The sequence below is a fragment of the Pithys albifrons genome, chromosome 4, assembly GCF_047495875.1.
Source record: "Pithys albifrons albifrons isolate INPA30051 chromosome 4, PitAlb_v1, whole genome shotgun sequence".
Classification (NCBI taxonomy): Eukaryota; Metazoa; Chordata; class Aves; order Passeriformes; family Thamnophilidae; genus Pithys; species Pithys albifrons.
The window spans coordinates 72,127,542-72,145,819 of NC_092461.1; the positions used below are offsets into that span (position 1 = coordinate 72,127,542).

Here is an 18,278-nt window from a genome sequence, read left to right on the forward strand (position 1 = left end):
TATTGCTGTCCAGAAACAGGTATAGGGAACAACTCCACTGAGTGGGATGGAATATCAAGCTTTAAAAGCAGATACAAACTCCTCAGGTGTGTTCTAGAGACTAGAGGATACACACAGCTAAGGCAGAACATACATCAGCTTTTCCCTGTTCAATATGAGAAGAGTAAGAAACACATGGAGGACAGCTAGCAGCCACTGCTTTGGCCCAGGTCAACCCACCAGATTTCCCAGGACATTTATAGTTTCCTGTACCCAGTTTTAGGCTTCATTTTGTAGCTGATTTTTATAGATTAATCAGCAACTTAGAATTAAAAAGAAGGTTCAAGGGAAAAGCATTAAAGTATACATTCAGAATTCAAAAAAACCAAAACCTGTCTCTGTATTCTGACCTGAGACATTTTCTGAAGTTCTTTTAAAACGGCAAAGCCTGAAGCTTAACATGGGAGTCTTGATGTCAGAATAATATTTTGAATTACCCAGGTTGACATTCTTTGAAAACAAGCCTGCTGAACAAGCACAATAGGAAGTACCCAAAGATAACTTCCATAGGAAGGTTATATGGACAGTTGCAGCATCTGTGGAATTCTCAGAATTGCTTTGGGGTTATAAAATATACAAGCTTCAGGACTAGGAAAACATTTAGAAGAGTGAGTTGGTTTAAAAGACAGATGTTTTAACTCAAAAAGTAAATTCCATTTAAGTGCCATTCTTCACTGTAACCATTACACTTCCAGACATGCCTGAGAAAAATGCAGATAGTTCAGCTAGAGTGCCTGAGATTAGATGGGCCAAATCCCCCTATTGTGGGATTAGTTTTTCAGATCTTTCTTTACAGTGACTGAAGAAAATTAGGCATATCAGAGAACATTCAGCAAAAATAATTTAGGTGGCTACACAGAGAGCGATAAATGCTCCTACCAACACTATTTTAACCTGGTGCTCTGCTATGAGCACTATGCCTCCAGATTGTCTAACCTTACAGACGAGTGGTCTTTGCTAAGTTACAGAATTCAGTAGCTTTCTTTTAAAAATAAAAATAATCTTAAAACAGTGCAACATTCCCTGCCTAAGCCTATTTCAGACCAGGAAAGAGGCGAGGACAGCTCTGGAAAGCAAGTATGCAAATTCTTGCCCCTGGGAAGGAATGACCTTGCTGGTTGCCAGCTAGCTGGAAACAAACTTCAGAGAAAAAAAAGACCTGGGGGTTTTGGTGGACAAGTTGAAAAAGGCTCAGCCTATGCCCTTACAAAAGAGGAGGACAGGCTGGGTTTGCAGATCCAGGGCACTAATTACTCCCCTGTACTCAGGGCTTGCAAAAGTGAAGCACCTGTGTACTAGTGAGCCACAAACCAGTGACAGACATACTGGAGCCCAGTCTACTATACCAAGATAGTTAGGGAGATGGAGCATATGATGCAGGAGAGGCTGAGAGAGTTGGGTTTGTCCAGCCTGAAAAAGAGAAGGCTTAGGGTGTGCGGGATTTATGACTGCAGCCCAGGAGAGGGTGTAGAGAAGATGGAGCCAGGATCTCCTCAAAAGAACACACAGACATAGCAAGAGGCAACAGGCAAGTTTCAACAGGGGAAATCCTGATTACATGTTTGGAAGTGTTTTCATCATGAGGGTGGTTGAACATCGGTTCTAACAAGGCTGGAAAATCTGAATGTTTGAGATATACAGAACTCAACAAGCTCCTGAGCAACTTGATCTGTTTGGGATAGCTTTGAACAGGAGTGGACAAGATTATCTCTTTTCAACCAGTATCATCCAATGATTCCATGTACATGTGTCATCACCACAGGCTGCTTGGTGCCTGCTTGCCTTACCCAGGAAAGAGAGCCCTAGTTAGGATATTGACTGCCATCTCAGCCCTTTTAACAGTTCCGGCACATCTTTCTGTGCCTTAAATTCCTGAACAGGAAAAGGAGACTAGCCCAAAGATGTAAAGATCTGTGGCAATATTAAAAACAGCTCAAGTTTGTAACTTGACTTTTATTTCAATCCATAGGAATCTAAAAATATAATGCATAAATATATATATAATACATAATATCTAATACATAAATCTAGACCCAAAGGTTTTGCTCTTTACTTCAGTGGTGAAGCAGGTGATGGTTCGTGGACTTCTGTCTTGTGTGAGCAGAATGGATTACTCACAGTGAATCATGTATGTACAAACCTGTGAAGGCTATAGTTTGTGGAAATTACCTGTGAACCTCTGATTAGATAGGGTGCTCATATGACAGCTGAAGGGACACTGAAGGGTGTAGCATCACCTCATTTGTCCGGCACAGATCACTACATGTGCTCTGTGTCATAAACCAAAAGCCAAAGAAATTTGAGTGGTTTCCTCTCTCATTTTTATTTAATCAATCCTAACCATTCAGTTTTCCTAGGTGAAATATAAAAGCCACTCTTCCATGGATGCGCAGTGTGACAATCATTGCTAGGTTCCAATCTCTGCTGAAAGGACTATGTTAATCTTTTTCACTGCTTAATCAGTAGAAAAAGGTGGTCCAGATAGTCCCAGTGATCATGAAACTCTAGAGGAACATGTTTTAAGCCTTCTCCAAGCTGTTGAGGGGCAGATCCCCTTTAGGATCTCATGCACTGGGTCAGTCCTTTAACCCTCCTCATCTGCAAGGTGGAGGAACAGCCCACCAACACATCACTCCTCCACACACATTTTGACTGAAAGGAGCCAGCAATTGCCATGTTTGGCACAGGTAACAGGATGTGGGTATGTTGATCGGTTTGGGTCTCTTGGGGGAGTAGGCAGAGAAATACTACTCAGTATTTATTAATGTTTCAAAGCAGTGATTGCTAATTTGCTTACCCTAACTGAGTGGCAGCACCCCTGATCACTGGAAAAAAGCAGGATGTCACTGACAAATGTAACAGCTACCTACATTCTCAGTAAGGATCAGAAACCTGCACTTGTAAAAGATCTGTTAAAAACTGTGGGCAAGTTTTCCTCCTGCCTGCAACACTGGAAAGTTAAATGCCCTGAAGCTTGAGGACACTTGTACACCACACGTAATTAGAGCTAAAACCGAAAAACCTGTGTGTTTGACAAAGAGAGCAAAGAGCCAACTGTGCTTTTTTTTTGATCTTGAGTGTATATGGAGCTGCAAACTAGAAACAGCTCTCTTTAAAGGCACATTAAAAAAGTCACTAAGGGGTTCTTCAGAGCAGGACAGGATTTGAAAACTGCATATATCCCTTTTACTCCTTCAATTACAATAACATTGCCACCTGATCACAGCTTGTGAACTTCAAGTTGAAGGAAAAATATTCCAGTCTGTGAGAGAAGGGTGACAGCTTGTTATCTCATTTAGGTACACTATGACACTACACAATAAAGAAAGTCATAGGGCAGGGGGCTCAAAAGGTGGGCTGCCAAACTTCAACCCCTCAAGTTAATGTTGCTTTACTCTGAAAGGATAGTCTGGATTTCAACTCTATCAAATTAGAAGTTTTCAGGCTGCATTTTTAAGCTGCAGCATTTCCTCCAAGAAGCTGCAATGCAAAGCTCACATGAATTATTGTTTCTTTATGTTGTTCTGCAGACAAGAGCCATAGAATGCAAGAGCCACTAAGTTGAATGCATGTTCATCACTTACTGATTAGAAAAAATGCTAATTGTGAAGTTTCCATTTGATTCTGTATTATCAGACTGAATTTAAGCTTCCACAACATTCTGCTTTGGAAAGGTCTTCCATTAGCACACTGCCTGTAAGCTCTGATTTGGAGGAGCACTAATTTCAGTAGTATACACAATTTAAGTGTAGAGACTTCTCTCACTTTCCCAGACACTTATGTTTTCTGTTTGCTGCCCAAATCGATCAAGAGAACCCACAACTTAACTGAAGACACAGCTACTTTGGATTGATTTGCCATTTACATGCACACTACTTCCCTTATAGACTTAGACAACAGCCAAATTTTCACATTTAGAAGATAAAGCCTTTTAGCTTGAATTGATTGGTAAGTAAAACTGTGGCAGTTTTGGTGTTTGGGTTTTTTTGTTTTGTTTGTTTCTTCCATAAACCTATCAGTACTGCAGATCCTGTGCAGAATAACAAGTCTTAGTGTTTCTTCTCAGGCACATGCAATCTGCCCTAGAGAACCCCACCCCTGTTCATGTTGTATATAAGCTCTCTTCAAACTGTGGTACCTTCTGTAGCAGCAGCCTCCTTGTAGCTGTTTTTCTTTGGAATGACCAGAGGGCTCCTGAGATGGCAACTATCAGATATTTTCAGGCACGACTGCTTAAATAAACGGTTCTAGATATAAAATACATGTACAAAAGGTGAACATGCATTTTGGAGCTCTGAATAAAACTTCTGAAAATACAATCCTTATTTCCAAGGTATGCACTCATTTAACAAAGCCCTTGTCTTTTCAGCAAGATTAGTAAGGTATTGGAAGTCCCCGTAATTAGATATTACTGAACTGAACACGCGCAAGGTAAATCAAGGCAGCAACTTGTGGAACAAATGAGCAGATGCATGGCATCCTCAGCTGAAGCATCCAGCATCAGCTGAAAACAGGTCTGTCTCCCCCAAGCCAGGGAGCAGTTTATGTATGGTTGTGGTATAAGTCCAATTTTAATCTGTTTTTGGTAGTCAGCTTGCTTGTTAATTCATGTAGCAAAAATCCAAGATTCAACCTACGCTTTCCCATAAGATTGATTTCCCTGCAGGGCCTATCTCAGAGTCTGCTGCACTCCGCTGCAACTCTCTTACGCCCTTCTATTCCTGGTCAAAACATGCCACACCTTCCACATGAGTCAACAGAGCAGGGCAGCATCTCCCACAGCAAGGAGGGAAGTAACCCAGGGGAGAGCCTGGCTGCGAAAACACAATCCTTCCCCTTCAGCACTGGGCAGGACACTCAGGGAAATGCACACTTGGTCAAAAAATATTATCAGGAGAGTGCAACAAGCTGCAATTGAGCTTGAATTCACTGGATCAGGCAAGGTCACTTCTGGTGAAATACTCATGGGGATAAATTCCAAACCACCCAGATGTTTAGTTAGCGTACACAAGAGAGCTGGAAGTCTTTGCAACACTCTCAAATGACACAGTTTGGCACTTTATCAAGCTAAATGCCTTTTGCCTGTCGAGAGCACAAGCACGTCATTTTACTTCAGTGTTATTCTGTTTTCCTTCAAGATGTGCTAGGTTTGAGAAACTGCTGTATCCCAGACAAGACATCAGGGCTCAGCTCTCCTCCTCCTTTTTGATGATAATTTTATGTTGAAGTTTAATTTACAAAATATGAAAATTATCAAGATATCTAGACATGCAAGATGTGTAAAGAAAAACACAATGGAAACTGTTCCAACTTTAACCAGGTGACATGTTGCTATTTTGGGATGCGCACTATTTTTAATGCCAGGAAGATTCCTGCTTTCCTTAGTCAGTAGAGATGGTTACAGCATTTCTTGTTTGAAGTGCTGTTCCATGCGGGAAAACAGGATGTGCAAGCCAAAGTAACAGTTCTCTAACACTAAGAACTCAATAAATTCAGGAACACAAGTTACTGCTTCTTTTACAGTCATTCTGTTACTCTGGAATAAAGCCACAGGTTTTGTCAGTCTTCATCCCAGAAGAGGTGGGCCTGTCTCTGCTTGATACCAACAGAAAGGCATCCAGTAGTGTAGCAAAAGAATCCAACTCAAGGAGTTCTTATGTTTACACACACACAAAGAGCTATTTATTTGACTGCACTCCATGGGGTGAGCTGAGAGCGAAGCCCCTCTGTGGTCAATGTGACATGCAAATGAACAATGGGAGATGCCCGAGCAAAGTACTGGGCTCATGCCAGGGACTTGAACCAAAAGGAAAACCCAGAAAGAAGTGAAAAAAAACTATCCTGGGAACAGTGCAGAATTTCTTCAACTTCAGAAGAAAAAAAAAAAAAAAAGGAAGAGAACTAGAAAAGATAGGAGAGAAGAACCCTACTGCACAGGATACATTGTGCATGGAAGGTATATATTATTAAAGAGGTTTAATCTCACCGACCAGACTTCTCTCCTGTTGGTTCTTCTCACATGAATTTTTACATTCTAATAAAATCAGTTTTGTGGGTTGGAAGCCTCTAACACCTCACTTATGCTCATATAAGAGAAAACAGTGGGTGGTTCCCCAATAAAGCTTAGGCCCTGCTGCAGCACTGTGCAAACACACGGGCTGAGATACCCAGCTCCCATTGGTTACTGCTGAGTGGGCTCTCCAGCACCTTCCAGGACCAGCCCATATACTTGGTGCTATGACAAAAGCCGAAATGCCTTTCAGTTTTAACTCAGAGGTTATTCTGAGCAAACCTTTACCTGCAATTTCAAGTTTTATAACCAAGTTATTGAATGTTAATAGGTTACCATGAAAAAACCCTATATATAAGCACCACACTGTACAGCAGGACATATACAGGAAATGACTTAGAGGCCCTATGCCCTGTACCAGCAATCTTAGTGGATTTAAATGGATACAGTTAGGCTACTAAATAACATACACATTTTAATTATGATTTCTTAAGTATCGCTGAAACCAATAAAACGTGCAGTATGATCTTCATGGTCAAAGATCAGAAGGCAGCACTTTGAATTTCTTGCAGTAGCACACAGTGAATGCTGTAACAAAGCAGCATCAACCCCTCTGTGCCACATTGTTTTAATGGAAAGAACTGTACCAGTAGCTACGCGTTCCTTTCAAAGAGACAAGAGATATCACCGCCATCGGGCAGACAAATGTTTCTTGTTTGTCTGTTCCATAGCTACATAATAAGTTTCCTGTTATTTGACAAGCCCATTACAGGATTTCTCTGGTTTTCCACCATGATCACACGTTGTCTGTAGTGCCTCCATCCCAATGAAAGATTATGGTTGCAGCAGAGACAATACATCATCCTGAAGTCATACACAGGATTCTAATCATATCCTTTACCTGATGTGGTTGTCAAGAGGCTTACAGACACTTCAAAAACATTGTTTCACGCCAAGTGACATCTGACCAGCAGTTATATTTCTTTCTCAGTTTGTCATTTAGATCTCAGTTATCTAAGAAGTGTTTTCATTGCATACCATATCATTTGTGACTCCCTTTCCAGCTTGCACGAAGGAGCTGAATTTCAGGCTTCTTCCTTTTGATGCCTATATGCATGACTGTCAGGTGGACAGCAACTGAAAAACTGCGAGTCTTCAAGACTTATTGTTTAAACTCAGCAATTTGGTTTGACTGGAAGTAAACTAGGGCAAAAAAAGCCAGCTGACACTGTCCTTGGACAGCACTATCCTAGGAAAAAATATATTATTTAAGGAAATCCAGCCACATTAAAGAAATTGCAGTGATTTTAGGATCCGTAAAACCCTTCTGATTTCAGGATTCTAGAAACTAAATAATCAGAAGCTGAACAGAGGAATCCTTAGTGGTGTGCTGGTTCATAAAGCAGTCAGGCACCCAGGTAAGCAGGGTCAGCTTGGGCCTTCTCAGTCTTTAGCTGATCCAGGAACATAGAGAAAAATGCATTTTTGTCCTCATCCAGGAGTCAGAAAACTCGTTTTCTTGAAGATAGTGGAAGAGGTGATGGAAAAAAAGGAGAGACGCTGAAGACTCTGCAGGGTCAGCAAGGTTTAAAGTCTGGGCCAAGTCTCAGGCTGCTGTTGTGATGGGGCCTCTCCTACTCTGCCCGCCCCATGCTGCTGGGATCCTACATCCTCCCTTTGAACCCTCTCAAGCCACCCACACCAGACTCTCCTCTACAACCACCCCTGCACCCATCCCAACCAAACCTGCAAGCCTCCTCAAGTCCTTCCTCCAGCTCGACTCTGAACACACTGGTATCACCGTGCATGGACCAAGGAGGGAAAATCCAGATCCACCCAAATAAGCTGAATTTTTGTGCTGGAATCTTCTGATAGCAGAAGTATTGAAATGTGAAGAGACTAACAGAATACCATCTCAGGGTAATCCCACTGCTAGTGTCAGTCTTCACACACCACCCTAAAGAAGGAGGTCACTAAGAGATTGTCATTGGCCTCTGCCTCTTCATTACTCAGCTTGCCACCAAGTAATTTTTTTGGTCTTTGTGCATTTACTACATATATGGCTCCAAAAAAATCAAATCAGAAGAGGAAGATGGCACCCAAAGGCTTGTGGTTTGGCTACTCAAAAGTAGCCTTTTGAAGATTTACCTAAATTTATCAAATATAATAAGTAATCAGCCATAGGACAGGTGATGTCCCTTGATTCATGTTTGTTGAATAGCAGGTCAGTGTCAGAATAATGCTAGACAAATACTCCATATATATGTCTTTCCAAGTCACTTTAATCCCATTTTAGAGGAGTGACCAAATTTACAAATATATGTTAGGCTATGCAATTATGTCAAAAAGTAACTCTACATTACATCCTGAAAAACCTAAACTTTCTCCCTGGCTCATAAATCACATCAGAAAATACCCAAGAGCAGAGACATAAGACACTCTGCCAGTATTAACAGTATTTTCCTCTTCCTTCATCTCTCCAATTTGCTGTACTAATAACAACAAAAGATAACAGCAAATATTTTTAACAGTGTAGTACTTAAATGCAATGCACTTAAAAATACCTATGAACAATCTCACTACAGCATGTCAACCTCCCGGAAGAGTGGCAGGGGATAAAGCCAAGGGCCCTCCCTTGCAGGGGACTGCTATGCTGTCAAACAAGACTCTTCTCACCACAATCCAGCACAGCCACAATTTGTTACATATCAGTAAAAACATATGGTAAAAAGAAGAAATTACCACAGTGCTCAAGTTAAGTATCATACAAGTTTAATATTGACAGCAAAAGCTCCAAAGAAAAACCACAGCGTTATCAAGGTGGAAAATGTGCCTATTCAAGTGTAAGACTCATTTATTTTCTCATGTCTACTAATCACATCAAGTCAAAATGCTCTGACAGTCTCTCCAACTTACATCATAGCATTTTGCCCAAGAGGCCATGAGTCAGCTTTTTGCCAACTATGTTAATTCATAGTTTTGCTTACAGCTTCAAAAAGAGAACCCATCAACACCACCAATTTTGTGGAAACCATTATTTTGGTTATTTTTGTAGCCTGTGGTAGTTATTCTGGAATATTCTCATACCATCTAGTAGAATAGGGCCCTCAAACACTTCCCATGTTTTGGATGCAATGAGTAACAAGAATTAGTGACTTCTATTTCTTCTATATTGAAAATTCATAAGAGAAAACTTACTCTCTTCACAGACCTAGTTATGTACAAGGTAAAGTAACTAGAGGAAAAAGTTAAGTTTTAAGGCATTTGTCTCTGGTTGTTTATTAAGTTTTCAAAGAAATCCTCTCTTTCTTCCATTTTCCTAGAGGCCTGAAAAGAGGCCCTAAGTACTTTTAAGGTTCATCCCCCTCTCTCCCAGTTCCTTACACTTCTGCGTTACCATCACATCAGCAATAAATCCTGAGTTAGGTAACCAGTGTAACAAGATAGGTATTTTTTATGCTGACCGCAGTTATTGCCACATCCACGCTACACACCCTACATTGTTGTGATCACTTTTTGATACAATGCATTTGACTTCAGGTGACAACTATGAAAGATTTCACCGAGTTGTCTTGTAGACTGATACAGACCTGTCCCCAGAATTACTGTACCACCATAAACACCTGTTTTCAATAGCAAACAAACACTTATACCACCTGATCTCATTGAGTGACACTCACAGTAACTCACAAAACCTCTGCTGAACAGAGTAACTCATAAGCAATCCTGTGCACGTATATATAAGGAAACTGTGATGCAGTACAAACCAGAAATTATAGCAGGATCCTTGGGTGTATCAAAAAGTCATGACTAAGTCACAGTAATTGTGCAATAAAGCACAACATATCTTTTATTTGTATGCTTGAGAAATTAATATTGGTATGACTGACAAACAGCAACACAATTACAACAGCCACATTAACCTCAGTGTTGTGGGCAAGTGGTGCAAATTAGCTCTCAAAGTCATCAGTCTTGAAAGCATAACCATCCTATGACAAAAACCAACCTCTCCAAACTCTAGTAAGTTTGGGGATGTTTTTAAAGTTTCTTTTTACTTCGTTTGAGTTGATGACACAGCAATACAAAGCTATAGAAGACAAAGTTCCAATTGCACATGGCAGAGAAAACAGACCTTTAAAATGACAGTAATAAAACAGACTGCATGACTTACCTTGCCTTGCTGTTTCAGAGATTCATTTCGAGGAGTATCCCCAGTATGGGAGCCTTTATGAAGCCTTGACATAGTAGGATTTTTATTTATTTAGGATAAGTAAAACTGCCCACTGCCATAGACTGGTAGTAAAGACCTTCCCCTTGAAAACTTCCCATTATAAACCTTACCATGGGTGTGGCTAAATGACTAGCTCCACCCTTCATCCTACTTAGAAACCCAATAAAAAACTCACACGTCTCTGAAGCAAGATAATAATTTTGTCAAGTTGTCATGTGCTCTGGTTTTTTGTGGTTTTGTTTTGTTTTTAAAGTAGATAACTGGTTGATAGTTTCATGAATTACTGGAAGAAATGAAGGTAAATAAAACTAAAGTTGTCTCCAACATTTGCAGTTCCTGCAATGTGGTCTGCAAATGTTTGGTGGATGAACTTACTCAGTGTTTGCTTTTTTAGAAGCACTGTTGTAACAACCTGACAGAAGTCTATCAGCTTTTAGTGTTTATTAGTATTAGAGATGTATTATATTGAAAACCAACACTTGAACTTGCAGCAATATCCACTGGTATTACCTCATGAGAAGCCTTCACCACCAGTGAAGGCTCTTGTTTTCATCACTTACATAATGAAGATGATGCAAGATCAAAGCCATATGCGCGACTCATTAAATCACACACATGCCCTCACTATGGAGAGAACACCACTAATAAAAACTAGAATATTTTCTTTTGTCCTCTAAGTATCTTAAAACCCCTCAACTTTCTTTTCTCTTGAGGTCTAATCCAAGAGGATAGGGACATGGATTAGGATGTTGCCGCTAAGACAATACTGCCTGCAGAGTTATATATTACTTTGGTGTGTAATATGAACACATCTAGGTGTCTGCAATCTTGTATCTTGAGGTTTTGTACTATTCCAACTGATAATTTTTGTATTTAAGAGTAAAGGTATGAGCAACTATAAACACAGGGCTTAAGTTTGGGGTTTTTTTCTATTTAATAGTTGAGGTTATCTTGGCACTCCTGCAGGAGCCTGGGTGTGAAATCAGACTTCTTGAGGTGTTTGGCAGGAGCTCAACTATGCTTCTGTCATCTGAGTTTGCTTTCAAGGCAGGGATTAGGAAATTATGTTCTTGTTAACAAGATCTGTGCAAGTAATAACTATTGTGCCCAACATTTCCTGTATTTAAACTGAAGGAATTGTTCCATCTTGATATGAAGAGCTGAAGTATTTTCTCAGGAATTAGTGACGGGCCAAATCTGGAATTTAAAAAGTATTTCAAGAAAAAGATTCATCCCTTTTCATTGTACCAGGCCATTTTTGTCTGAAAACACCAAGTGGTCTTAAAAAAAAAAAAAAGGAAAGAAAAAATGTATGTACATGTGGAAATTTTACTATAATATGAGACACTCCTGAAGTATCAGATGGAGGAAAAAGCTGCCTTTGTTGCAGTAAGAAATGTTTCATAATAAACTACAGCATTCACATTTTGTTACTTATGTACCTCTGCAGGCAAGATAAAGCATCTTTGACTTTAAAATCCATATTTAAAGGGCAGATACCCATATCCCTTGCTGTGGCTGAAAGCCTGTAATCTCATGCTTTACTATACATAAATATAAAAATTCTGCAGCATTCTCCAAAGGCAATAAAACCATTTCACCTTTTAGAGAAAGTCCAATGATTCTGGGAAAAAGATAACATCTTGGGGAGTTCACAAATTAAACCCCTCATGTACAAGAAAAGAAAGGAGTTCTATTTAAATGCAGAGTTGGGAGAAATTGAGAGAAGCTCATTTTCTTTCCTACCCCGTGAGGTCCTCTAGCAGAGGTGCTCACTATGGATCAGCTTCCTCTCTATCCACTTCAGCAACGACTGACTAAGCAGGTTAGCTCTGACATTCTTGGTTGAGTTCTCACTTCTTTTGAATTTGTGTTCCCAGAGAAAATGGGGAAATCCACAGGTGTGGGTGAAAGGAGGAGGAATATCACAGGAGATGAGGAAGACCAGAAATCAGGATATGAGTACTGGCGTGCTGTACTCAGTGCAGTTCACACTGTGCAGATGCACCTCCTGGGCCAGTGCTTGAAACCACACTCTGCTTAGAAATATAGGACTGGGAAGATACCAGAGACAGTGCTTTAACTTTCAAAGGACTTGCTGCTTTAGCTGGTAGTACCTATATCTCAATACTGAAACATGAAATGGTGAAATGGAGTATAGTCTCATCCGTAGCAGCTAGTAAATAAAATCAATAGATAAAATAGTGGCTGGGATTCACTCCTAATAAACCCTGTGCATGGTAAAAAAGAGTCTTATTTTCTCAGTATCACCAACAGCTCTTACCAAGATGATGGCACACCTGCCTTGCCTGCCAGAGCTACTTTATTACTATCCTAACAGCAAACACAGCATTATGCAGCTGTAATTGTAAGTGTAATCATAGTCTTTGCCATTATAACCAGAAGAAATTGCTGAAACTTAAGTTGGCCAAAACTTAGTTTTAGCAGCCAAAAGCAGAGGTGAGTACACATCTGCAAGCAAGGAGCTCGTAAGTTAGTCCTTAATAAGGGACTTCAGCAGTACTTCTCTCTGAGGATGACATCTTGCTTTTGCCAGCTGCTTCCATGGAAAGGCATACCTTAAAAATACATTTGCTTTCCTGAGCAAGGACAGTTGGAAAAGCTCCTCTAAATCTGCCTGCACTGATCAAGGTATTAATGTTTAAAGCACAGAATTAATCTGCCTGCTAACACTTCAGGCTCAGGGGAAAACTTAGACTGAGTTTTAGTCCTGTTTTGTTCCATGGTCCCCCTCACAGCCACCTGGATGAAAAGCTCTTGGTTTGATAAAGCAGTGTGTTCAACCCCTGAATCGAGAGACTGCTTCTTGCTCCTCTTGGCACAGCATTCTGTGGTTCCTTGGCAGGACTGGGCTAAGGCTAACCTGCAACACCCCATTCCTGCTGCCTTGCTCTTCCTACTGAACCCAGGGTCAGGCTGGAAAACAAGAGTTAGATGTCAAACAGCAGCCAAGACTTTGCCTGGTGAAAGAGCAGGTTCAAGGTGCACAGCAGCACTGGTGGGGAATCTCTGTGGCACTGTCATTCAGCTGTTAATAAAAGGCTGGTGGTTTAAGCTCATCCAAGGACAGGTCCTCTTTGTCTGCCTAGGTCAGGGGGCTTGGAATTAGGTGACTTTTAAAGATTTTTTCCAACCCAAACCTTTTTATGATCTCGTCTATGATCCTATAAAAACAGAATAGTTTTGGGTAAAGGCAGAGGAAGGAAGACAGAAAACTCAAAGAATAGAACTACTGCAGGCTTTGTAAAGTCAGGATGCAGCTAATGGGAAGAGACACATCACAAATAAAGAATGTGAAAAATCTTGTAAGATCTCTAGTAAGATGAGAAAGAAAAGGGCACTCCACAGGAGCAGCCTAAGAGCAGCCGAATGGGTATGGGGTTCTTTCCAGGCATAAAAAGTGGCTGAAAGCCCAGAGTTTTTGTTTTCTTAACAGAGGTTTTGTCATCATCTGGAATTATTTCATCTACCCTTAAAATGTCTTCCAAGTGTCAACCTAAGTAGAGCTGCTGTTCAAAACTTCAGCAAATACAGTTTTCCTCTGATATTCCCCAGATTGGTTTCAGCTGCACCCTGCAACCCTCATTACCCCTATAGAAATGTGTATTCCTAGAAAATTTTCTAGGGCTTGCTAATGAGGCATAAAGATGTTCACAACCAATTGCCAATTTCTAGTTTCTTGTATCTCTAAATTTTCTGCTTTTTGAAAATATTTCTCATTATAATGATTGACACCAAAATCCATGAGGGAGTTCAAGGGTTAAATGGAGTTGAAAGGAGTAGCTGACTATAAAAAGTTACTGCAATTAATAATGTCTGAGAACTTGAGCTGCAAGAAAAAGATGCAGAAGTTAGCAGAAAAGAACTAAATGAGCAGCTTTAAAGCTTAGTCTGTGTTGCAAACTTTATTTATGCCAGGGTTTTTAAATACCGGATTGTTTGATACTTAAATTATTTAGCTTTATAGCAGACCTACAGACTAACCTGTTGAAGTGGAACAGAATTCCAGTGAGTGGGATATCCTATGGTGACCACTAACCACTCCAGGGAAACCCTGAAGTACACAATACTGTATGGAACACCAAATACTCTGTTGGTGCAGTCTGGTAGCTGGAGTTCAAGCAGTTTTAAAAGACAGGAGCTCTCTGCTACCTGTGTGATTTACTTCATCACAAACAGAAGTTCCCTGTTCTCCTATTCTGTGTACAGGTCTATTAATATTAACAATGTGCTGATGCCATCTGCCAATGAGCTATTTCCAATTTTACAAAACACAGCAGACAATACTTGCAAGTGTTTAGAAGTGTGTTTATTTGGTAATTAAATCCAGAAGACCTAAATATTGCCAAACAATATTTGCATTTGCAGGTACTCCTGCAAGAGAATGTCTTCCTGGGAGTTTGGATTGACAGGAGGCTGAACACGTGTCAGCAATGTGCCCAGGTGGCCAAGAAGGCCAATAGAATCCTGGCCTGTATCAAGAATAGTGTGGCCAGCAGGATGAGGGGAGTGATCCTTCCTCTGTACTCAGCACTGGTGAGGCTGCACCTTAAGAATTGTGTTCCATTGTGGACCCCTCAGTTCCGGAAAGATATTGAGGTGCTGGAGTGGGTCCAGAGAAAAGCAACAAGGCTGGTGAAGGGACTGGAGCATAAGTCCTACGAGGAAAGGCTGAGGGAGCTGGGGTTGTTTTGCCTGGTGAGGAGGCTCAGGGGGGACCTCATCCCTCTCTACAACTACCTGGAAGGAGGTTGTAGCCAGGTGGGGGTTGGTCTCTTCCCCCGGGCAACCAGCAGTAGAACAAGAGGGCACAGGCTTAAGCTCTGCCAGGGGAGGTTTAGGTTGGATATTAGAAAGAAATTCCTTACAGAGAGAGTAATCAGGCATTGGAATGGCCTGCCCAGAGAGGTGGTTGGTCTCCATTCCTGGAGGTTTTTAAGATGAGACTGGATGTGGCACTTAGTGCCATGATCTAGTAATTACAGTGATGTTGGATCAAGGGTTGGACTTGATGATCTCAGAGGTCTTCCAACCCCGTTGATTCTATGATTCTATGAACGAATATCAGACATGAAGAACTCAAGACTCTTATGGAAATCAAAAGTATTCATCTATTGCTTCCGTTTTGCCTCTTAATCTGAATCTTTGCTTCTGGCTTGCAAATATTCTTGGATTCAGAATTGGAAGCTTGTCAAAGGTTGCCTTATTCACAGCAGAGATGAGTCATGAGATCCAATGTTAGTTTCAAGTGCCACATTGCAAGGAAGCTTCAATAATAAGTGTTTCTACTTAGGTTGGATATGGTAAAGCCAAACAAAACACAGCGTTTTCCTTTGATAAAACCTGACATGCATTGCTAGCAGAGTGATTCAAATTCTCTGAAGAGATTGTCACTGTTCTATATTCAACTCAGTATTAATCAAGGCATAAAATGGTTACCAGATCAAAGACTATCTTAATAAAATTGCTCTAAAAGGAGTAGCCTGAGAAGATATTCAGCCATTTCACATTGCATGTTTCACAACCTAACCATGCAGTGAAATATAAGACAGACTTTCCCTGCTGACTCTTACAATTCTATAAAAGACTAAAACAACTGAGGTGTCTGAGGCTTACAGCTGATAGACTGGTATGTTACATCCTTCTTACCTGTCAAATCTAAGCAGACTTTGTATTTTCTGGCAACTTGTGAATTTTTATGTGGTTTGGCATTCATAATTAGACCAAGTGAAAGTTTTCCCTTTACGTGTATGGTAGATTATCCAGGGTTAGGTCTCTACTAATTTTTTCATTTAAGGAAAAGAGTAAATGATGTACTCAATATGTGAAATTGCCCTGCTGAAGAAATACTACTGGCTTCATCCTAGAAGGTGGAAAAGTAACATAGTGAGCCATTCTCTGAAGAGACTTGGTTAAAGATTAAGCTCCTTTAAAGTACTGGAACCATTCCTAAACTTTAAATAGGAAAAATTTGAAACTGGGGAGCTTTTAAGGCTGAGTGGAATGAAGGTGGTTGACTGTAAAACTCTTTAACACAAGAGTCTCTGAGACTGAGGAGCTGTTCAGTCAAGATCACTGAGGCTCTTCTCACAAACTTTGTCATGCTTTCATCTTCTCTACCACACCTCCTCCTCCTCCTCTTCACTGCCATCAGGCATTTTTACCAGACCACTGTAAAGAATTGTCCCTTCTTTAGGGCAGCAGTTGCTGATCATATTTGAGCATACTTGCCTCTCCTGAAGCTCTGCTCTTGCTATAGGGACTCTGTTAGCAGGGTTGTTTTCCATCAGTTCCTTTAAAACACTTTTTAGACATGACCATGATATAAATAGGGCAGGGCAGCCCTGTTGCTGGTTGCTGACACTGGGCACTGCTCCCAGAACAGGTCTGTGCCTTAGTCCTGCCTGTCCTGTGGCCATGCAGTGGGGCTAATGCTTCAGTTCATGCGGGACAAATGCAACATGAAACTATTCTGAGATCCAATTAGATATAACATGATAAAGGTTTTCCTTGAAAACTTTCCTACAGCATTCTTGGTTTTGTGATCCTTTCTTTGCAGTTCAGATTTTGCATTCTCCGCTCCCCTCTCCTGAACCCTGCTGCCAGCACCCTTTCCCATCACCTGACTTTCCCAAAGGCAGGAGAAAAGTCACTGCTTCTTCCTTACAGTCCATGAAGTGTCTTTTCAAATGCCTTCAAAACAACACATTGCCTGAGCTCTTTTCCCACCCACTTTACCTACAGGCAGATTAAATCCCCCAGTTTCTCTTGCTGCCCTTAGAGCACCCATTGCTCTGCCAGGGTTCAGTCTTCAAGCTCATTGCTCCCAGAGCCACGAATCCTGGAGGTGGTCAGCAGGGAGGGAGGATCCACAGCTACCCTTGTGGCAAAAGTCAATTTCCCCAAGTCCCCTCACTTTTCCATCAGTAACAAATCAAGCCCCACTGAAGCTGCAAGGATTTCACATTGACAAGTTGTAGCCATCCTCAGAGAAGCTAAGCCAAAACACTGACTTTTATATACACACACATGTACCTATACCTGCATTAAAATAAATAACTAATATACACAAAGGTGCTGGAAGGCTCAGTATCTCACTTAATCTCACCCAACACCACCATCTGTACCATCATGCCATGGCTAGTCTATGGGCCCCTGGTGACTCAGGGCAGTGCAGCCAATATGCTCCCACCAGGGCTCTCTGCACCAGCTGCAGTTCTCCCTCTGGTGCCTAATGCCAACACCAGCCCAGCCTAACTTGGTCTGACACAACCACTTGCAGTTTTTAACATTATACAGTATCAGTCTCTAGAGCTGCCTGAGGGAAAAATGCATTCCACTCACCTAATTGCATTAGGCTAATGTTTCTCCCTCTTTTGGAATTAAACTATTAAAAAAAATAAAAATTGACTGTATTAAGGTTTCAGTGCCACAAGAGATAAGAGAAGAAGGGTCAGAATAAAAGCTATACTAAGGTAAATTTGGATTACATGTTCCAGCCAAAGTTTTAGTAACTTTGAAGGCCCCCAAATTTGGTTTTCAATGATTAAATGTCCCAGTTTGGGTGGGACAGAGTTCATTTGCTCTTAGTAGCTGGTACAGTGCTGTGTTTTTTGGATTTAGTATGAGAATAATGTTGATAACACATTGATGTTTTGGCTGTTCCTAAGTAGCGCTTACCCCAAGCCAAGGTCTTTTCAGTGTCGCTTGCTCTGCAAGTGAGGAGCCACACATGAAGCTGTGATGAAGCACAGTCAGGACAGCATATTTAATATAATTATTATACACGTTGTTGTTGTTATTATTGTTATTGTTGTTGCTATTATTGATGTTGTTGTTATTATTATTATTATATTTTGTTTCACTCCTTAAATTGTTCTTAACTCATGCAGTTTACTTTTTTTTTCTGATCCACTGTAGGGTGGGGGTGGTGGTGCTGGGAGAGTGTGGCCGGATAGTACTTAGTTCCTTTATGGG

The 18,278-nt window shown here is 40.9% G+C and overlaps 1 protein-coding gene across 2 annotated transcripts in view; it reads right to left on the minus strand.

The window, feature by feature from the left end:
- MAPRE2 (microtubule associated protein RP/EB family member 2) overlaps positions 1–18,278 on the minus strand; it is a 100,189-nt gene that overhangs the window by 78,711 nt on the left and 3,200 nt on the right. Inside the window, exon 1 of one of the 2 annotated variants that reach the window (XM_071554572.1) lies at positions 10,221–10,372. The exons of the other annotated variant lie outside the window; for it this stretch is intronic. Coding sequence (XP_071410673.1) covers positions 10,221–10,292 — 72 coding nt within the window. The 5' untranslated portion in view covers positions 10,293–10,372. Of the gene's footprint in view, positions 1–10,220; positions 10,373–18,278 lie in introns of those variants that run through there. 2 annotated transcript variants of the gene reach the window in all.